Consider the following 15,803-nt stretch of genomic DNA (forward strand, 5'->3'; position numbering starts at 1 on the left):
GGTTAAGTGCTTTAAGGTATTCGAGTTCCGTCTCATTTCTACAATGAAAAACTTCTCCACATTTTGTGTCGTATTTATCGTAACCTTGAGACAATGTTTTGGCATATTTCACGCACTTTATTTGACAAGCTTCGTCAGATTTATCTTTGCATCTACCGTATCCATCCAGAAGATAGTTCACATCTACACATCCCAAGTTAGAAGTGCAGTTCGTTGAGTTTAGCATGCACCCGCATTTTAATTGCCCAGGCTCGCATGTACAATTCTTTTCGTCCGACCAGTCAGTACAAAGAGGATAACCATCGCATATATCGCTTTGTTTATAACAGTGCGAGATATAATCAGAGCCAATAGGACACCCCTGTCCATTTTTGTCGCAGTCGCATTGAAATTCATCCCTGCCACACGTGAAGTTACACCCTCTTTCATCGCTCCAATCTCCGCAATAGTTCCATCCATCACAGGCATACAAACTTTGGTAACACGGCCAGAAATACACTTTGTCTTTACGATCGCAAGTCCCATTAAAAAAGCAATCACACGGCGTATGATTTACTGTGTCACATTCACTAATACAGTCATTTTCGTCGCTCCAGTCCCACAATCATTGAAACCGTCACACTTCATCCAATCGCTGTAACGCCCCCTTAAACGAATCCCGTTTTTCATACAAACTCCTTGGTCCCTTTGGCAATCGCATACACGTTGAAAACCTATAATTATTATATTGTGTATAAAAGCGGAAAGTTTACATATAGAGTGACATAAATTTTTATTTGTCTCTTTAAAGAAGCACCGTTTTTCAATTGCATCCTAATTTATTTTAATTCTAAACTACAACTTAATTTGAATTAATTTATACTCTAATGTTGGTTTAGCAGCCAAGTGTTATTTAACACTTTTCCTCAAGTAGTTTTTTTTACAAGTAGCCTGTTTTAACGGTTATTGTTGAGTTGCGTCTCTTCGTTGTTTTAATTAATTTGATCTTAACCATCGTATTCGAAAAGATGAATAAATATGTTATGAATACAACAACCAAAAAGGTATTTACATGCATCAGATAGGTTCTGTTTCCCACATCCACTGAAGCAGTCTTTTTCATCACTCCAATCCCCACAATCATTAAAACCGTTACATTTCATAGCCGTGGTGTACCGCCCTATTAAACGAACCCCATCCTTCATACAAACTCCCTGATTCCGGAGGCAATCGCAAACAAGATGCCAACCTATTAATAAATCGTATGTAATCGAAAGTCTGCTGTTGCTACGAGCACGGCCTAACTATCTCTAGTAGGCCGTGCTACTAGGCATAACATAATACGGTGCTAGTAAAGAATCCTCCACCCACGTTATCTGACCGCTAATCGTAACCACTAACAAGTAACCCCCATAACCATAACTTATCTACCAACGTGCAACACTTTCCACCAGCCTAATATGTAACGTATACCGGAGGATTCTTCACTATAGGGCCCAAAATACTTAGGTTTACCTAAAGACATGGCGCCCTCTATAACAGGCCTGGACACCGTCGGCGCCTCTCTCGAAACTGGAGGCGGATGGTTCCCACTTTAACATAGTGCGCCAAATCCGGTCTTTTCGCCATTTATTTCAATTTTGCCCATCTGGTCATTTCGCCATTTATTCTAATTGTCGCTCGCATGCCTTCTGCGAAATTGTGTTGCAGAAAGTTATGAAAACGTCCGTATTTGGAGGAGTTGTTTTTTACAATAAGTAACATTTTACTTGTATGAGGGTATGTGTTGTGCAAAAGTTAACATTTTACTTGTGTGGGGGTACGTGTTGTGCAAAAGTTAACATTTTACTTGTGTGGGGGTACGTGTTGTGCAAATATGATCATTTTACTTGTGTGTGGGTACGTGTTGTGCAAATATGATCGTTTACTTGTGTGGGGGTACGTGTCGTGCAAATATGATCGTTTACTTGTGTGAGGGTACGTGTTGTGCAAATGTTAACATTTTACTTGTGTGGGGGTACGTGTCGTGCAAATATGATCATTTTACTTGTGTGAGGGTACGTGTTGTGCAAATATGATCATTTTACCTGTGTGAGGGTACGTGTTGTGCAAAAGTTAACATTTTACTTGTGTGAGGGTACGTGTTGTGTAAATATGATCATTTTACTTGTGTGTGGGTACGTGTTGTGCAAATATGATCATTTTACTTGTGTGGGGGTACGTGTTGTGCAAATATGATCATTTTACTTGTGTGTGGGTACGTGTTGTGCAAATATGATCGTTTACTTGTGTGGGGGTACGTGTTGTGCCAAAATAATCATTTTACTTGTGTGAGGGTACGTGTTGTGCAAATATGATCATTTTACTTGTGTGAGGGTACGTGTCATGCCAAATTTAACATTTTACTTGTGTGGGGGTATGTGTTGTGCAAAAGTTAACATTTTACTTGTGTGGGGGTACGTGTTGTGCAAAAGTTAACATTTTACTTGTGTGGGGGTACATGTTGTGCAAAAGTTAACATTTTACTTGTGTGGAGGTACGTGTTGTGCAAATATGATCATTTTACTTGTGTGTGGGTACGTGTTGTGCAAATATGATCATTTTACCTGTGTGAGGGTACGTGTTGTGCAAATATAATCATTTTACTTTTGTGAGGGTACGTGTTGTGCCAAATTTAACATTTTACTTATGTGGGGGTACGTGTTGTGCAAATATGATCATTTTACTTGTGTGAGGGTACGTGTCGTGCCAAATTTAACATTTTACTTGTGTGGGGGTACGTGTTGTGCAAAAGTTAACATTTTACTTGTGTGGAGGTACTTGTTCTGCAAAAGTTAACATTTTACTTGTGTGGGGGTACGTGTTGTGCAAAAGTTAACATTTTACTTGTGTGGGGGTACGTGTTGTGCAAATATGATCATTTTACTTGTGTGGGGGTACGTGTTGTGCAAATATGATCATTTTACTTGTGTGGGGGTACGTGTTGTGCAAAAGTTAACATTTTACTTGTGTGAGGGTACGTGTCGTGCAAAAGTTAACATTTTACTTGTGTGAGGATACATGTCGTGCCAAATTTAACATTTTACTTGTGTGTGGGTACGTGTTGTGCAAATATGATCATTTTACTTGTGTGAGGGTACGTGTGTGTACTGTCGAGAACTCGTATTTCTGAACTTATATTTGTTTCTCTTTTAGTAAAAGCGAAATAGTTATTTTTTAACTGATATACATTTACTTTGCAAAACAAGAATTGTTCAACTCATGACTCATTTGCTGAAAATGTAAGTGCTGCACTAAAGCTGTTTATATTTGTTAAACTTGTTAGTCATTCAGGTGCAGTGGTTTATGTTTTAGCCCGGAAAATACAAATTGTTTACTCGATGCTGCTATCATTGTGGCTGTACCTGTCCTTGGACAAAACACTAAATGGCGATTGTTCTAATCCAGTGCACATTAATATATTGTTCGTCCAAGCAAAAAAAATGGAATTGTTAATGCATAACTTGGAGAGAAAATCAGAAGTTTGTGTTTTCTATTTTTTTATAATCCCATTGCTACTTGGCTATATGGTAATTTGCCGGCACAGGGTGTATATAAATAATTTAGGTAATTTATTCACCTATATATAAAGCCACGTTTCCATTTATATTATACAGGGAAGGTAAAGATACTTCTTTATCAACTCAATTTCCAAAGAAACAAACTGTGGTGGAAACAACTGCAGATAAAAACAAAGCTGGTCAAATCTTTAAGTTTAACACTTTGCAAGAAACTACAACAGCTATTCAAAATGTTGAAACGGAAACCCTGACCAAATTTATTTTGTTGAGAAGAAAAAAAAATGGTATGTTTGTAAACTTGTACATTATTTGTATATATATGTATCTCACATAATCTTGATATATATTTTTATTATTAGATTTAACAAAAAGTAAAGTTCAATGGGATGCACAAGAAAACATCCCATTTGTTGTTAAGTCGTTCACAAAATACGAATGTCAACATGGCAAAGATAGAAATAAAAAAAATAATTTAAAACGACAAAACCAGTTTAAAGCTCCAGCTGACCACATGTACGGGAAAAAAAAATACCTTTGCGTACAAGGATCAAAGAAAATGAATTGCACTGCTCATTTAAATATTCGGGAGATTCTTACTTTCCCAGATTATAAGGTAACTCCAGACAGCTTTTACACTACGTTGATGAGTGTAGCAAATCAAAGATGTTTTGCATATCTTATGTTTGTTTTAAAGGTTAAAACAGGGGGAAAGTGGGAAAAACAGAAAACATCACAACATTTGAAGACAGTTGGTTTTTCATCTGTAAAAAACAGTGTTAGTTGTTTTATTGTACTGTTTCCCTCTATCCATGATCACAGTGGACATCCTGTTGGAGAGGTAAAGTAGCTTACTTTTTTGTATTTGCCGCGCTAAAAAAGAAGGGTTGAAACATAAAGTTATGCTTCCAAAATTTTTCTGGCTTAATTAAACATTGAATCTTAGGTTGAGTATTTAGCTGTATTAATATTGTTATTTTACAAACACGCAGAGATGGGTTTCACTTTACCGATTGGGGAAGATGCGTGTGCCAATTGGTACGAACAACGGGGTGGAGAGACAAAACAAAATGCTCAAGGAATGTCACTTGAAGTTTCAAGTTGACAAGTCTTTATCTGGGCTTTTAAAAGTGCTTCACTATGATTTTTTTCCAGAGGCCTTAAAAAAGTAAGTTTTACCTGCATTATGAATAAATGAATGTAACTTGCTTTATTCTCGCGTAGCTGGAAAACAACAGTCGTTATAACACGAGTGTTCTGTTAAATACACTTCGTGACCCCTTAGGAGTTACCACGTATGTAACTTATTTATCCAAGGACAGTCGTTACAACACGGGTGTTCTGTTTCATACACCTCGTGCCAGCTTACGAGTTACCATGTATGTTACTTTGTGGGTGATTATTTTTTTGGGTTTTTTATGTATGGCTGATAATTTTGACAACCCATTAGTGACCACTGGGTTGGAGCAATTGCCGGTAAGTGTCTTGCCCAAGGAAACATACGCCCACAATGGTAGCAGCGACGAACTTGAACCCATTACCTCTTAATTACCCATGTAAGCATTGTTTTCTCTCTTTAACAGATATACAAACGAAAACACCCTGGCTTCAGGTTCATACAGGCTGTACAAAGTTGTGACCCCATCATATCTACACAATCGGCCGCAACATGTTGTTCATCATTGCATGAAAAGAATATGCAACGCTTTGGCAATATCCTCTAATGATATTGTTCGAGTTGACACATCTTCATTTACTGTGCGGAGCAGTTGTGGTATACTAATGTATGATGTTTATTTGGGAAATGAGTCTGACTTTCCCAAGTGCACTTGCCCAGATTTTAAATATTATTTCCTTCCTTGCAAACACATGTTTGCTATTTTCAGTAAGTATAATGATGTTTCATGGGCATCCTTACCAACATGGTATACTGACTCTGTATATATTACTCTTGATAGAGAGGTTATTACGACACTTGGTTTTTCAGGTACCAGCAAGGATCCAACTGCTGAATCAACTGATACTACCATCCCTGAACACATAGAGTTGTCTTTGGTTGATCCAGTGGAGATTCCTAAAGCAAAACCAACATTATTGTTATCTGATGACAATAAACCATCCAAACAAACTATTAAACAGATGGTGGAAAGGATTAACAGGATAAAAAATATCTTGTATGATGTTACTTCTCAACAGGCTTTGTTGGAAGCCGAAGAAGTATTACATTCTGTGGAACAGAATTTGGTAAAGTCTTGCAGACATGAAGAAGGTATCCGGGTATCAAAACCTCCTCTTTCTTTGAAGACAAAAAAGAGAAAGTTGCCGTCATCATTTGTATGTGATGAATTACCACGCAAGCACCCTAAGCCGAACAAATATCAAGGCAGACATGGGTCGGTGGCAAACAGCATGTCTTCATTACATGCAGTCACTGGATTGCAACCGAAACAAACAGAAAATTCTTCCAATGTAATTGCCGGCCCTCTAAATTCCAACAACCAAAAAGTGACAAATTTGGGGAAAATTCTTCCATGCTACACCTTGGCTAAAAAACACCTAACTGACAAAGCATTACAATGTGGCCCATATTCTGTTACATATCTTCAGCTTTTGTCATTGGAAATGAACATAAGTTCCCAACAGAAACAAGAAATATGGGCATGTGATAAGCGGTTCCGTGTTGGTTGGCTGTATGATGAAATAATCGACAGCTACCTTTGGTGTTTATGTAAAACCAACAAGCAAATCATGTTTGCTGATTCAGCTGTGGCACAGTGTATGAAAAGCGGTCTCTCAGTCAAGCGACTGTGGGCAAACATGACATTAGAAAATAAGAAATTTATTTTCATTCCATATAACCCAAGTACAATTCATTGGGTACTGCTGGTTGTCGACATCAAGAAAAAGCAGTTGCTTTACTTGAACCCCAGAAAGCATTCACTAAACTTGCCAAAGCAACTTGAAACGACTAAATTGTTTTTAAACAACGTGTTGCACAGTAAATTTGGTTTTAAAATTACAACGATTGACACAATGTTAACAAGCCGGACATTTCAGAATGACTTCATGAGCTGTGGTGCAATTATCTGCATGTACGCGAGTTGGCTAGCAGAAGGCAAACCATTGCTACAGCCAGATGTTGGACCAAGAGAATCCCGGGAGCATATATTGAGCACAATTGCTCATGAATCATCTCTGGATATTAACGTTTGTGGATCATGTAGAAACCAGGATGAAAATATTACTGATTGGGTCCAATGCACTAAGTGTCCTCAGTGGTTTCACATTAACTGCGTTGGATTAAACATCAACAAGGCAAAATCAAATAAAACTTTTGCATGTTCCCATAAGTAACAACATGGATCTCAAGGCCAGAAACATTTGTTGGCCTCCACCAGGGTCAATTAAAGTAAAATCTACAAAACTAAAGCACCATTTTATTTTAATGCTTTAAACTAAGCAAATGCTCCTACAGAGCAACTTACACTGTTTCGTGTATGCTTGGCCAAAGCTTTAAATTAAGCAAATGCTCCTACAGAGCAACTTACACTGTTTCGTGTATGCTTGGCCAAAGCTTTAAATTAAGCAAATGCTCCTACAGAGCAACTTACACTGTTTCGTGTATGCTTGGCCAAAGCTTTAAATTAAGCAAATGCTCTTACAGAGCAACTTACACTGTTTCGTGTATGCTTGGCCAATGCTTATTATTCAAGCAAATGCTCCTACAGAGCAACTTACACTGTTTCGTGTATGCTTGGCCAAAGCTTTAAATTAAGCAAATGCTCCTACAGAGCAACTTACACTGTTTCGTGTATGCTTGGCCAAAGCTTTAAATTAAGCAAATGCTCCTACAGAGCAACTTACACTGTTTCGTGTATGCCTGGCCAATGTTTAATATATTAAATATCGGTACAATATGGCATTGTCGAGGTTGGTTAACATCTCCATTGTTTTCACACCATGGCATTGCGAAGGTTCTCCTGTGAAAACCTAACGATCACGCATATAAAGCGACCTCATGGGTGCGTGGTGGAACCGCTGATATTTAATTTATTCTTCTTCCTCTCCAGCCATAGTTATAATGGGTTGAATGCTTGCATTGCAGTAAGATGATATTAGGTACAAGACTTGATGCGGCCACTATTCTTGGCATGTGTATGGGGAAGGTAAAAATAAAATACAAAATAGTTTAAAGAGGTCACTATTTAAATATGCTTGTTAGCGTTTTTAGAAGTAGTCCGTCTTTGTAAACACTGTATGTGAATTTTTACTCAGATTTGACACTCCAGCAACCTCTCTAAAGTTTTCCAAATATTTACATAGAAAACCAAAAAAAAATTTTTCTTTTTTATTAAATAAATGAAAGAAGGAATGGAAAGATAAATATTGTTTTAAATAGTTTTAAATTGATCTTCTTCTTCCTCCCACAACTTCTCCTCTCCGCACCACTCCTCTCTCCACCACTTCTCCTCTCTCCACCACCACTTCTCTCTCTGCCGCTTCTCCTCTCTCCACCACCACTTCTCTCTCTGCCGCTTCTCCTCTCTCCACCACCACTTCTCTCTCCTCCACCACTTCTCTCTCTGCCACTTCTCTTCTTTTTTCTTCTCTTTTTTTTCTGTGTTGTTCAAATGTAAATCTTAGTAATGCAGAATAAAGAATGACATGTATACAATTGATGTTAAACTTACCTCGCATCTTGTCTAGCTTTCATGAACTAGAAATAAGAAAAGTAAGTTATCAACTAAATTATATATTGGCATTCACATATAACTTACTTGGTGGTATGGTACCCATCTGGAAAAAAGTTAACATTTTTATTAAGAGTATGACAGAATGCAAAATTGAGAAAACTTACCTCTTATTTTCTGATATTATTTTCTTTCTGCAAAACATTTATCAGTGTGAGTACTGAAAGTGAGTTTCACACTATGAGCAATAAAAGCACTGGCAGAGAGCAGTTGTTGGCCGGCGAAGAATTTACACACAATTATAAAAAATATTTTCTGTTAAGGTAGAAACACTGAAATGTGATTTAAAGGTACCACAAAAAGGCCGTGTGAGAAAGCATGAGATTTTCCATAGTAAAAATAGTCATTTATGTTTAGAAACTAAAAAAGTCACTTGAATTTTTTTTGGACTTAAGAAACTCGAAATGATTAAATTTCAGTCACGCTCTCTTATGGGAACTTCCATGCATTACTCCAGCGCTTCTATTTGACGTCATTTTTTTTAAAGATCGTTTGTGAAACGTGGTGTAACCTTTAGATCACGTTTGAGCATCTATCCATATACAAATTTTCTCTTTTTTTGTATGCTCCTTTAACAAACATTGTATAAAATAATGTTTCCAAAGGAAATTATTTCTGTTCGAAATTTTGTCACTTTCAAAGAGAATTACCTCACAAAACCGCAGCTGTGCTCTAAAAATCACCGCCCATTAGCTCTGGTGTGAACCCGCTAAGCTTGATACGCTAGGGTGGGGTAAGATGTATATCTCAACTGTTCTCATAAAACTAGCAAGATGTATATCTCAACTGTTCTCATAAAAAAGCAATATTTATTTCTGAAAAAAATCATCTTACCCCACCGTAATATATGTTGTATCAGTTTGTAAAATATTCTTCAGTATAAAATTTGAATGAAAAATTAGAACAACCAAATATTACTTACTTTTTCAAAAGTTCAAACTTTTTGAAGGGGATAAATCTAAAATAAATATTAGGCATTGAATTTGCTGTCAGTCTGAATGGTATTTATTTAAGTATACAAATATTCTCTAATTAGTTATTGACACCTGCTCTATACGCTCCATAGGATTACAGTAACATCAGTTATCACGCATGCCGCAGTTAATTTTTAATATTGCCGTTTTTGAGCCAGCATGAAAGCAACCTTTTGGGTGATTAATTTTTTCTGTTTTGCGGATAATTTAAACTACCAATTAATTTGTTAACTTACCCCCCCCGTGAACCACGCTGAGAAGGCCCAGACTGCCCCTTATCATCAGCAGATTTGTCGCTGCAATTACAAGGTAATATTACCAATATCCTTTTAATATGAATTACATACAAACTTACACTTGAAAAGTCATGCCGTGACATCTTTCAAAATGAAAAGACATTTTTAATCTAAACATTAATCTATATAACAAATAGTGGTTCAAAATGCGAATTTTTAACTTTCAAACAAGCTCCTTACACAAGTAAAATGTTAACTTTTGCACAACACGTACCCCCACACAAGTAAAATGATCATATTTGCACAACACGTACCCCCACACAAGTAAAATGATCATATTTGCACAACACGTACCCTCACACAGGTAAAATGATCATGTTTGCACAACACGTACCCCCACACAAGTAAAATGATCATATTTGCACAACACGTACCTTCACACAGGTAAAATGATCATATTTGCACAACACGTACCCCCACACAAGTAAAATGTTAAATTTGGCACGACACGTACCCTCACACAAGTAAAATGATCATATTTGCACAACACGTACCCCCACACAAGTAAAATGTTAAATTTGGCACGACACGTACCCTCACACAAGTAAAATGATCATATTTGCACAACACGTACCCTCACACAGGTAAAACGATCATATTTGCACAACACGTACCCCACACAGGTAAAATGATCATATTTGCACAACACGTACCCTCACACAGGTAAAATGATCATATTTGCACAACACGTACCCTCACACAGGTAAAACGATCATATTTGCACAACACGTACCCCCACACAGGTAAAATGATCATATTTGCACAACACGTACCCTCACACAGGTAAAATGATCATATTTGCACAACACGTACCCCCACACAGGTAAAATGATCATATTTGCACAACACGTACCCCCACACAAGTTAAATTTGGCACGACACGTACCCACACACAAGTAAAATGATCATATTTGCACAACACGTACCCCCACACAAGTAAAATGTTAACTTTTGCATAACACGTACCCTCACACAAGTAAAATGATCATATTTGCACAACACGTACCCCCACACAAGTAAAATGTTAAATTTGGCACGACACGTACCCTCACACAAGTAAAATGATCATATTTGCACAACACGTACCCTCACACAGGTAAAACGATCATATTTGCACAACACGTACCCCCACACAGGTAAAATGATCATATTTGCACAACACGTACCCTCACACAGGTAAAATGATCATATTTGCACAACACGTACCCCCACACAGGTAAAATGATCATATTTGCACAACACGTACCCCCACACAGGTAAAATGATCATATTTGCACAACACGTACCCACACACAGGTAAAATGATCATATTTGCACAACACGTACCCCCACACAGGTAAAATGATCATATTTGCACAACACGTACCCTCACACAGGTAAAACGATCATATTTGCACAACACGTACCCCCACACAGGTAAAATGATCATATTTGCACAACACGTACCCCCACACAGGTAAAATGATCATATTTGCACAACACGTACCCTCACACAGGTAAAATGATCATATTTGCACAACACGTACCCCCACACAAGTAAAATGTTAAATTTGGCACGACACGTACCCTCACACAAGTAAAATGATCATATTTGCACAACACGTACCCCCACACAAGTAAAATGTTAAATTTGGCACGACACGTACCCTCACACAAGTAAAATGATCATATTTGCACAACACGTACCCTCACACAGGTAAAACGATCATATTTGCACAACACGTACCCCCACACAGGTAAAATGATCATATTTGCACAACACGTACCCTCACACAGGTAAAATGATCATATTTGCACAACACGTACCCCCACACAGGTAAAATGATCATATTTGCACAACACGTACCCCCACACAAGTTAAATTTGGCACGACACGTACCCTCACACAAGTAAAATGACCATATTTGCACAACACGTACCCCCACACAAGTAAAATGTTAACTTTTGCACAACACGTACCCTCACACAAGTAAAATGATTATATTTGCACGACACGTACCCCCACACAAGTAAAATGATCATATTTGCACAACACGTACCCACACACAAGTAAAATGATCATATTTGCACAACACGTACCCCCACACAAGTAAAATGTTAACTTTTGCACAACACGTACCCCCACACAAGTAAAATGTTAACTTTTGCACAACACGTACCCTCACACAGGTAAAATGATCATATTTGCACAACACGTACCCCCACACAAGTAAAATGATTATATTTGCACGACACGTACCCCCACACAAGTAAAATGTTAACATTTGCACAACACGTACCCTCACACAAGTAAACGATCATATTTGCACAACACGTACCCACACACAAGTAAAATGATCATATTTGCACAACACGTACCCTCACACAAGTAAACGATCATATTTGCACAACATGTACCCCCACACAAGTAAAATGATTATATTTGCACGACACGTACCCCCACACAAGTAAAATGTTAACATTTGCACAACACGTACCCTCACACAAGTAAACGATCATATTTGCACGACACGTACCCCCACACAAGTAAACGATCATATTTGCACAACACGTACCCACACACAAGTAAAATGATCATATTTGCACAACACGTACCCCCACACAAGTAAAATGTTAACTTTTGCACAACACGTACCCCCACACAAGTAAAATGGTAACTTTTGCACAACACATACCCTCATACAAGTAAAATGTTACTTATTGTAAAAAACAACTCCTCCAAATACGGACGTTTTCATAACTTTCTGCAACACAATTTCGCAGAAGGCATGCGAGCGACAATTAGAATAAATGGCGAAATGACCAGATGGGCAAAATTGAAATAAATGGCGAAAAGACCGGATTTGGCGCACTATGTTAAAGTGGGAACCGAGGCGGATGGTTTTGCAGCGCTTGTACGAATTGTAGACAGTTTTGATGAGTTATTTGACGAATTATCGCATTAGATAGTGTTTGCTCGGAATTCTAGCAGTTAGTACAGTATAAATGTTTTGTTTTTTTTATTTCGCTTGCGTGTATTATGTTTATGATTGGCCACCAGTGAAAATTTTTAACTGAAGCTATGTTTTTTAAGACACACAAGCGTTTTAGCAAAACTTTTCTAACTATAAATATTCTCTGAACTACAAGACCTACCACTTCCCAGTTTATTTTTGAATTTAAGTAGACTGCTTGCTTTTCGAAATCCCTTTTTGGCATTTGTTTTTTTTGTCATATAATCCTAATATTGATCTCAAGAAGGGGCCTCTGTCCTGCTCTATCAAAAAAACTTGAGAAATGATGATTTAGGTAGAATAGCAGGACAGATTGACACAGTCGAGGCAAAAGGCTAATCATAGTTAAAGATAACTTTTCCCTTCTTAAACTTTTGAGTTACACCAAGTCACATAAATTTAGAAATTGTCATTTGAGTTTATTTTTGGTTACATCGTAATTAAAAAACACATTTACATTTGTACAATAAAAAGATGAGTCAAATTAAAAAGAAATGCTATCCCTTTTGTGGTTTGTATATGCTGGTAAAGGCAATGTCAGTTTTGAAACAGGTTACATGTATAACAAAATGCTTGTATGCAAGATATAGTGAGAATCCATGTGTATGGCTGGTTATGTGACAGGTTGTAAAAGTGGATATGAACTAAGATACAGATGATAAAACACCAATTTTCTGTTTACTACATGTAACCAATAGAGGTCAAGATGGCTGCAGTCCATTCCCAGGAACAACATATTGTGTGTCCCCAAAAGTTTGATTCCAACCGCTTAAACAACTATTCCTTCCCTGCTTCCATTATTTCATTTGTAATTTTGTCATCATCCAGCCAGGAAGATATATCCAGTGTACCTTTATTTGCCATCAAAATTTCAAAGGATTTTCATCATGAATGTTTTTATCTTGCCTTTATAATTATAATTTCTTCTTTGGCTGGACAGATGGACAAGAATAGCACAGCCGTTTATTACCCTGTTAATGTTGTGGCAAGCAGCCAAGCCGTACATGCTTCTTACAGACTACAGAAATTCAAATGCAACTGCTTATTTAGTTGGTAAGCTTGTGTATTCTGGTGAGGCACTTGTCGGGGCATTCAAGAGCATCATATGAAAGCCCTCCAGTACAAAAACACTGTCCAGAATGACTTCCAAGATTGACAACACTGATGACTTGACATTCTTAGGTGAAATATGCAAACATTGGAATCAAGGCAAAGAAATGTGATCTGTCCAGCTGGCGTAATGTCAATGTGTATGCAATATGCACCTTGATTGTTTCCTGTAACCCATGCATAACAATGCTTGCATTTATCAATAATGCTGAGAGACTTTTTCCTGTGACAATGCAGAGAAACTTTGCCTTGCTGTATAATGTTCTTCTTGTGTGTAATGCTTCTTCTTGCATTTTGAATTCTCGCCATTTTTATAAGATCTTTCAGTGCTGTATGGACTGGCAGTTGGGCCTTGTAATGCCTTTGTAATTCTCACTGTTATCTGTAGCGTGATGTCGTTTTGTCGAAAAAAAACTGGGTTGTAACCTGGACTTGTCATAGAGTCATTACTTTTCTGCTGGAGTCGGATTTCTGTTGCAATCTGTACGCCAATGCACAAATGGTCGAAACCGTTGTTATGACTATTTATTGCTGCTTCTTTACCACACCCCCAGTTGTTTTAGCCATATTGTTGAAATACATTTGGAGGGCCACAGATTTTGATAAAGATGATTCCAGTGTGTAAGTTAACACAAGGGTTTCAATATTTTTCAACATGCAAGTGACCGTTACAGTTTTAAAATAAATAATCCTCACTGTCACATACTTAGCAACATTCTTTAAATAGATGGTGTAAGTCAATTACACCTCACTTAGGTAAAGAACCTACAAAAGAGATCCATAAAATGACTTAAGTTCATTTTTGAGTGGTATGTACATTTTAAGAAATCTTTGAATTTTGTAGTTTTAAAACACAGTGCAGCAGCAGAGCATGTATAATATAACTCCTGGCGATAGACCTTACTTAATCAAAAAACCTTATGATTGCATTTAGATTAACCTCGTCCTCATGGGTGCGATTGGAAAATCTTACACCGGCGGCCGTTCGTTACCGTACTTAAACACAACTATAAATAACCAACTGTCTACTTTATACACATAATACGCGTAAACTGAATAATAAATTAAACATTCATACTGTATTAACTGCTAAAACCACGAGCAAACACTATCTAATGCGATAATTCGTCAAATAACTCATCAAAACTGTCTTCAATTCGTACAAGCGCTGCAAAACCATCCGCCTCCAGTTTCGAGAGAGGCGCCGACGGTGTCCAGGCCTGTTATAGAGGGCGCCATGCCTAAAGACCAATATTTCAAGTACTATAATCGTTACGTTTGTATAAAATGAATGAATGTAACTTACTTTATGACCAGAAAAGTACAGTCGTTATAACACGGGTGTATACTGTTTCATATACCTAGTGCCAGATTACGAGTTACCATGTATGTTACTTAATTGTGGGTGATTATTTTTTTGGAAGTTTTTCATTTTTTATGTATGGCTGATAATTTGGACAACCAATTAGTGACCACTGGGTTGGAGCAATTCTCGTTAAGTGTCTTGCCGAAGGACCCATAGGCCCGCAATGGTAGCAGCGACGAGCCTAGAACCCATAACCTCGTCTAATCACTTTGCCACGGCGCCGGATAATGTAAAAATATTCGGCACAACTTACCGCCAACACAAACAAAACCCCCAACAAGAAGAAGGGAAATCAAAGCTATGTTCATTATGTTCTAACCACAGCATTCAAATTACTTATGTACCTGATATAGCTACAAGAATAGAGAGTGTAATATTACAGATAAAATGTATAAATACTAGTTATGCTTATGAATAACAAAGTAACAACAGCTTAATAAGCTATTACATGCTCCATAGGCCTCAACTAAATTCAAACTGTATATTGGACAAGACTTGTCACTGTTCTACCATAGTATACTGAAGTCACTTCAGTATACTATGGTTCAACATTGTACATTTCCGCCTATACGTATATTTCAGTTCTCGGAAAGTTAAAAGATGATATAAGAAGCTACTTATATATGTTCTGGCCTGCGCTGTGAAGTATTCGTTGTGCCGCGTGAATAAACGGGATACAACGAGTCATTAACGTAGCCTTTACAGAGTTTAGCATTTACGCAAGTACCCCTCACCTCCAAGAAAAAAGGACTAGTTTAATACGAATGTAAAGTTTCT

The 15,803-nt window shown here is 37.5% G+C and overlaps 2 protein-coding genes across 3 annotated transcripts; one reads left to right on the forward strand and one right to left on the reverse strand.

Moving 5' to 3' along the window:
• The first annotated feature begins 1,566 nt into the window (after positions 1-1,566).
• Positions 1,567-7,730, forward strand: LOC149733425 (uncharacterized). The gene is made up of 5 exons (XM_089880366.1): positions 1,567-3,260; positions 3,636-3,823; positions 3,899-4,152; positions 4,529-4,704; positions 5,120-7,730. The coding sequence occupies exons 1-5, from the start codon at positions 3,241-3,243 to the stop codon at positions 6,888-6,890; spliced, it is 2,409 nt and encodes an 802-aa protein (XP_089736492.1). The 5' UTR covers positions 1,567-3,240; the 3' UTR covers positions 6,891-7,730.
• Positions 7,731-7,869: 139 nt separating this feature from the next.
• LOC149733426 (uncharacterized) lies at positions 7,870-10,156 on the reverse strand. 2 transcript variants are annotated; one of them, XM_089880365.1, is made up of 7 exons: positions 9,617-10,151; positions 9,498-9,557; positions 9,210-9,245; positions 8,395-8,421; positions 8,315-8,333; positions 8,228-8,253; positions 7,870-8,154 (listed from the first exon to the last, which is right to left on the reverse strand). In XM_089880365.1, exons 1-7 carry the CDS (start codon positions 9,673-9,675, stop codon positions 7,938-7,940), a joined length of 444 nt encoding a protein of 147 aa, XP_089736491.1. In that variant the 5' UTR covers positions 9,676-10,151; the 3' UTR covers positions 7,870-7,937. The 2 variants fall into 2 exon arrangements, with proteins under 2 accessions (XP_089736491.1, XP_089736490.1); XM_089880364.1 differs by having other exon boundaries at positions 9,498-10,156.
• Between the last annotated feature and the right edge of the window lie 5,647 nt (positions 10,157-15,803).

Source organism: Ciona robusta, chromosome 7 (genome assembly GCF_009617815.1).
Source record: "Ciona robusta chromosome 7, ASM961781v2".
Classification (NCBI taxonomy): Eukaryota; Metazoa; Chordata; class Ascidiacea; order Phlebobranchia; family Cionidae; genus Ciona; species Ciona robusta.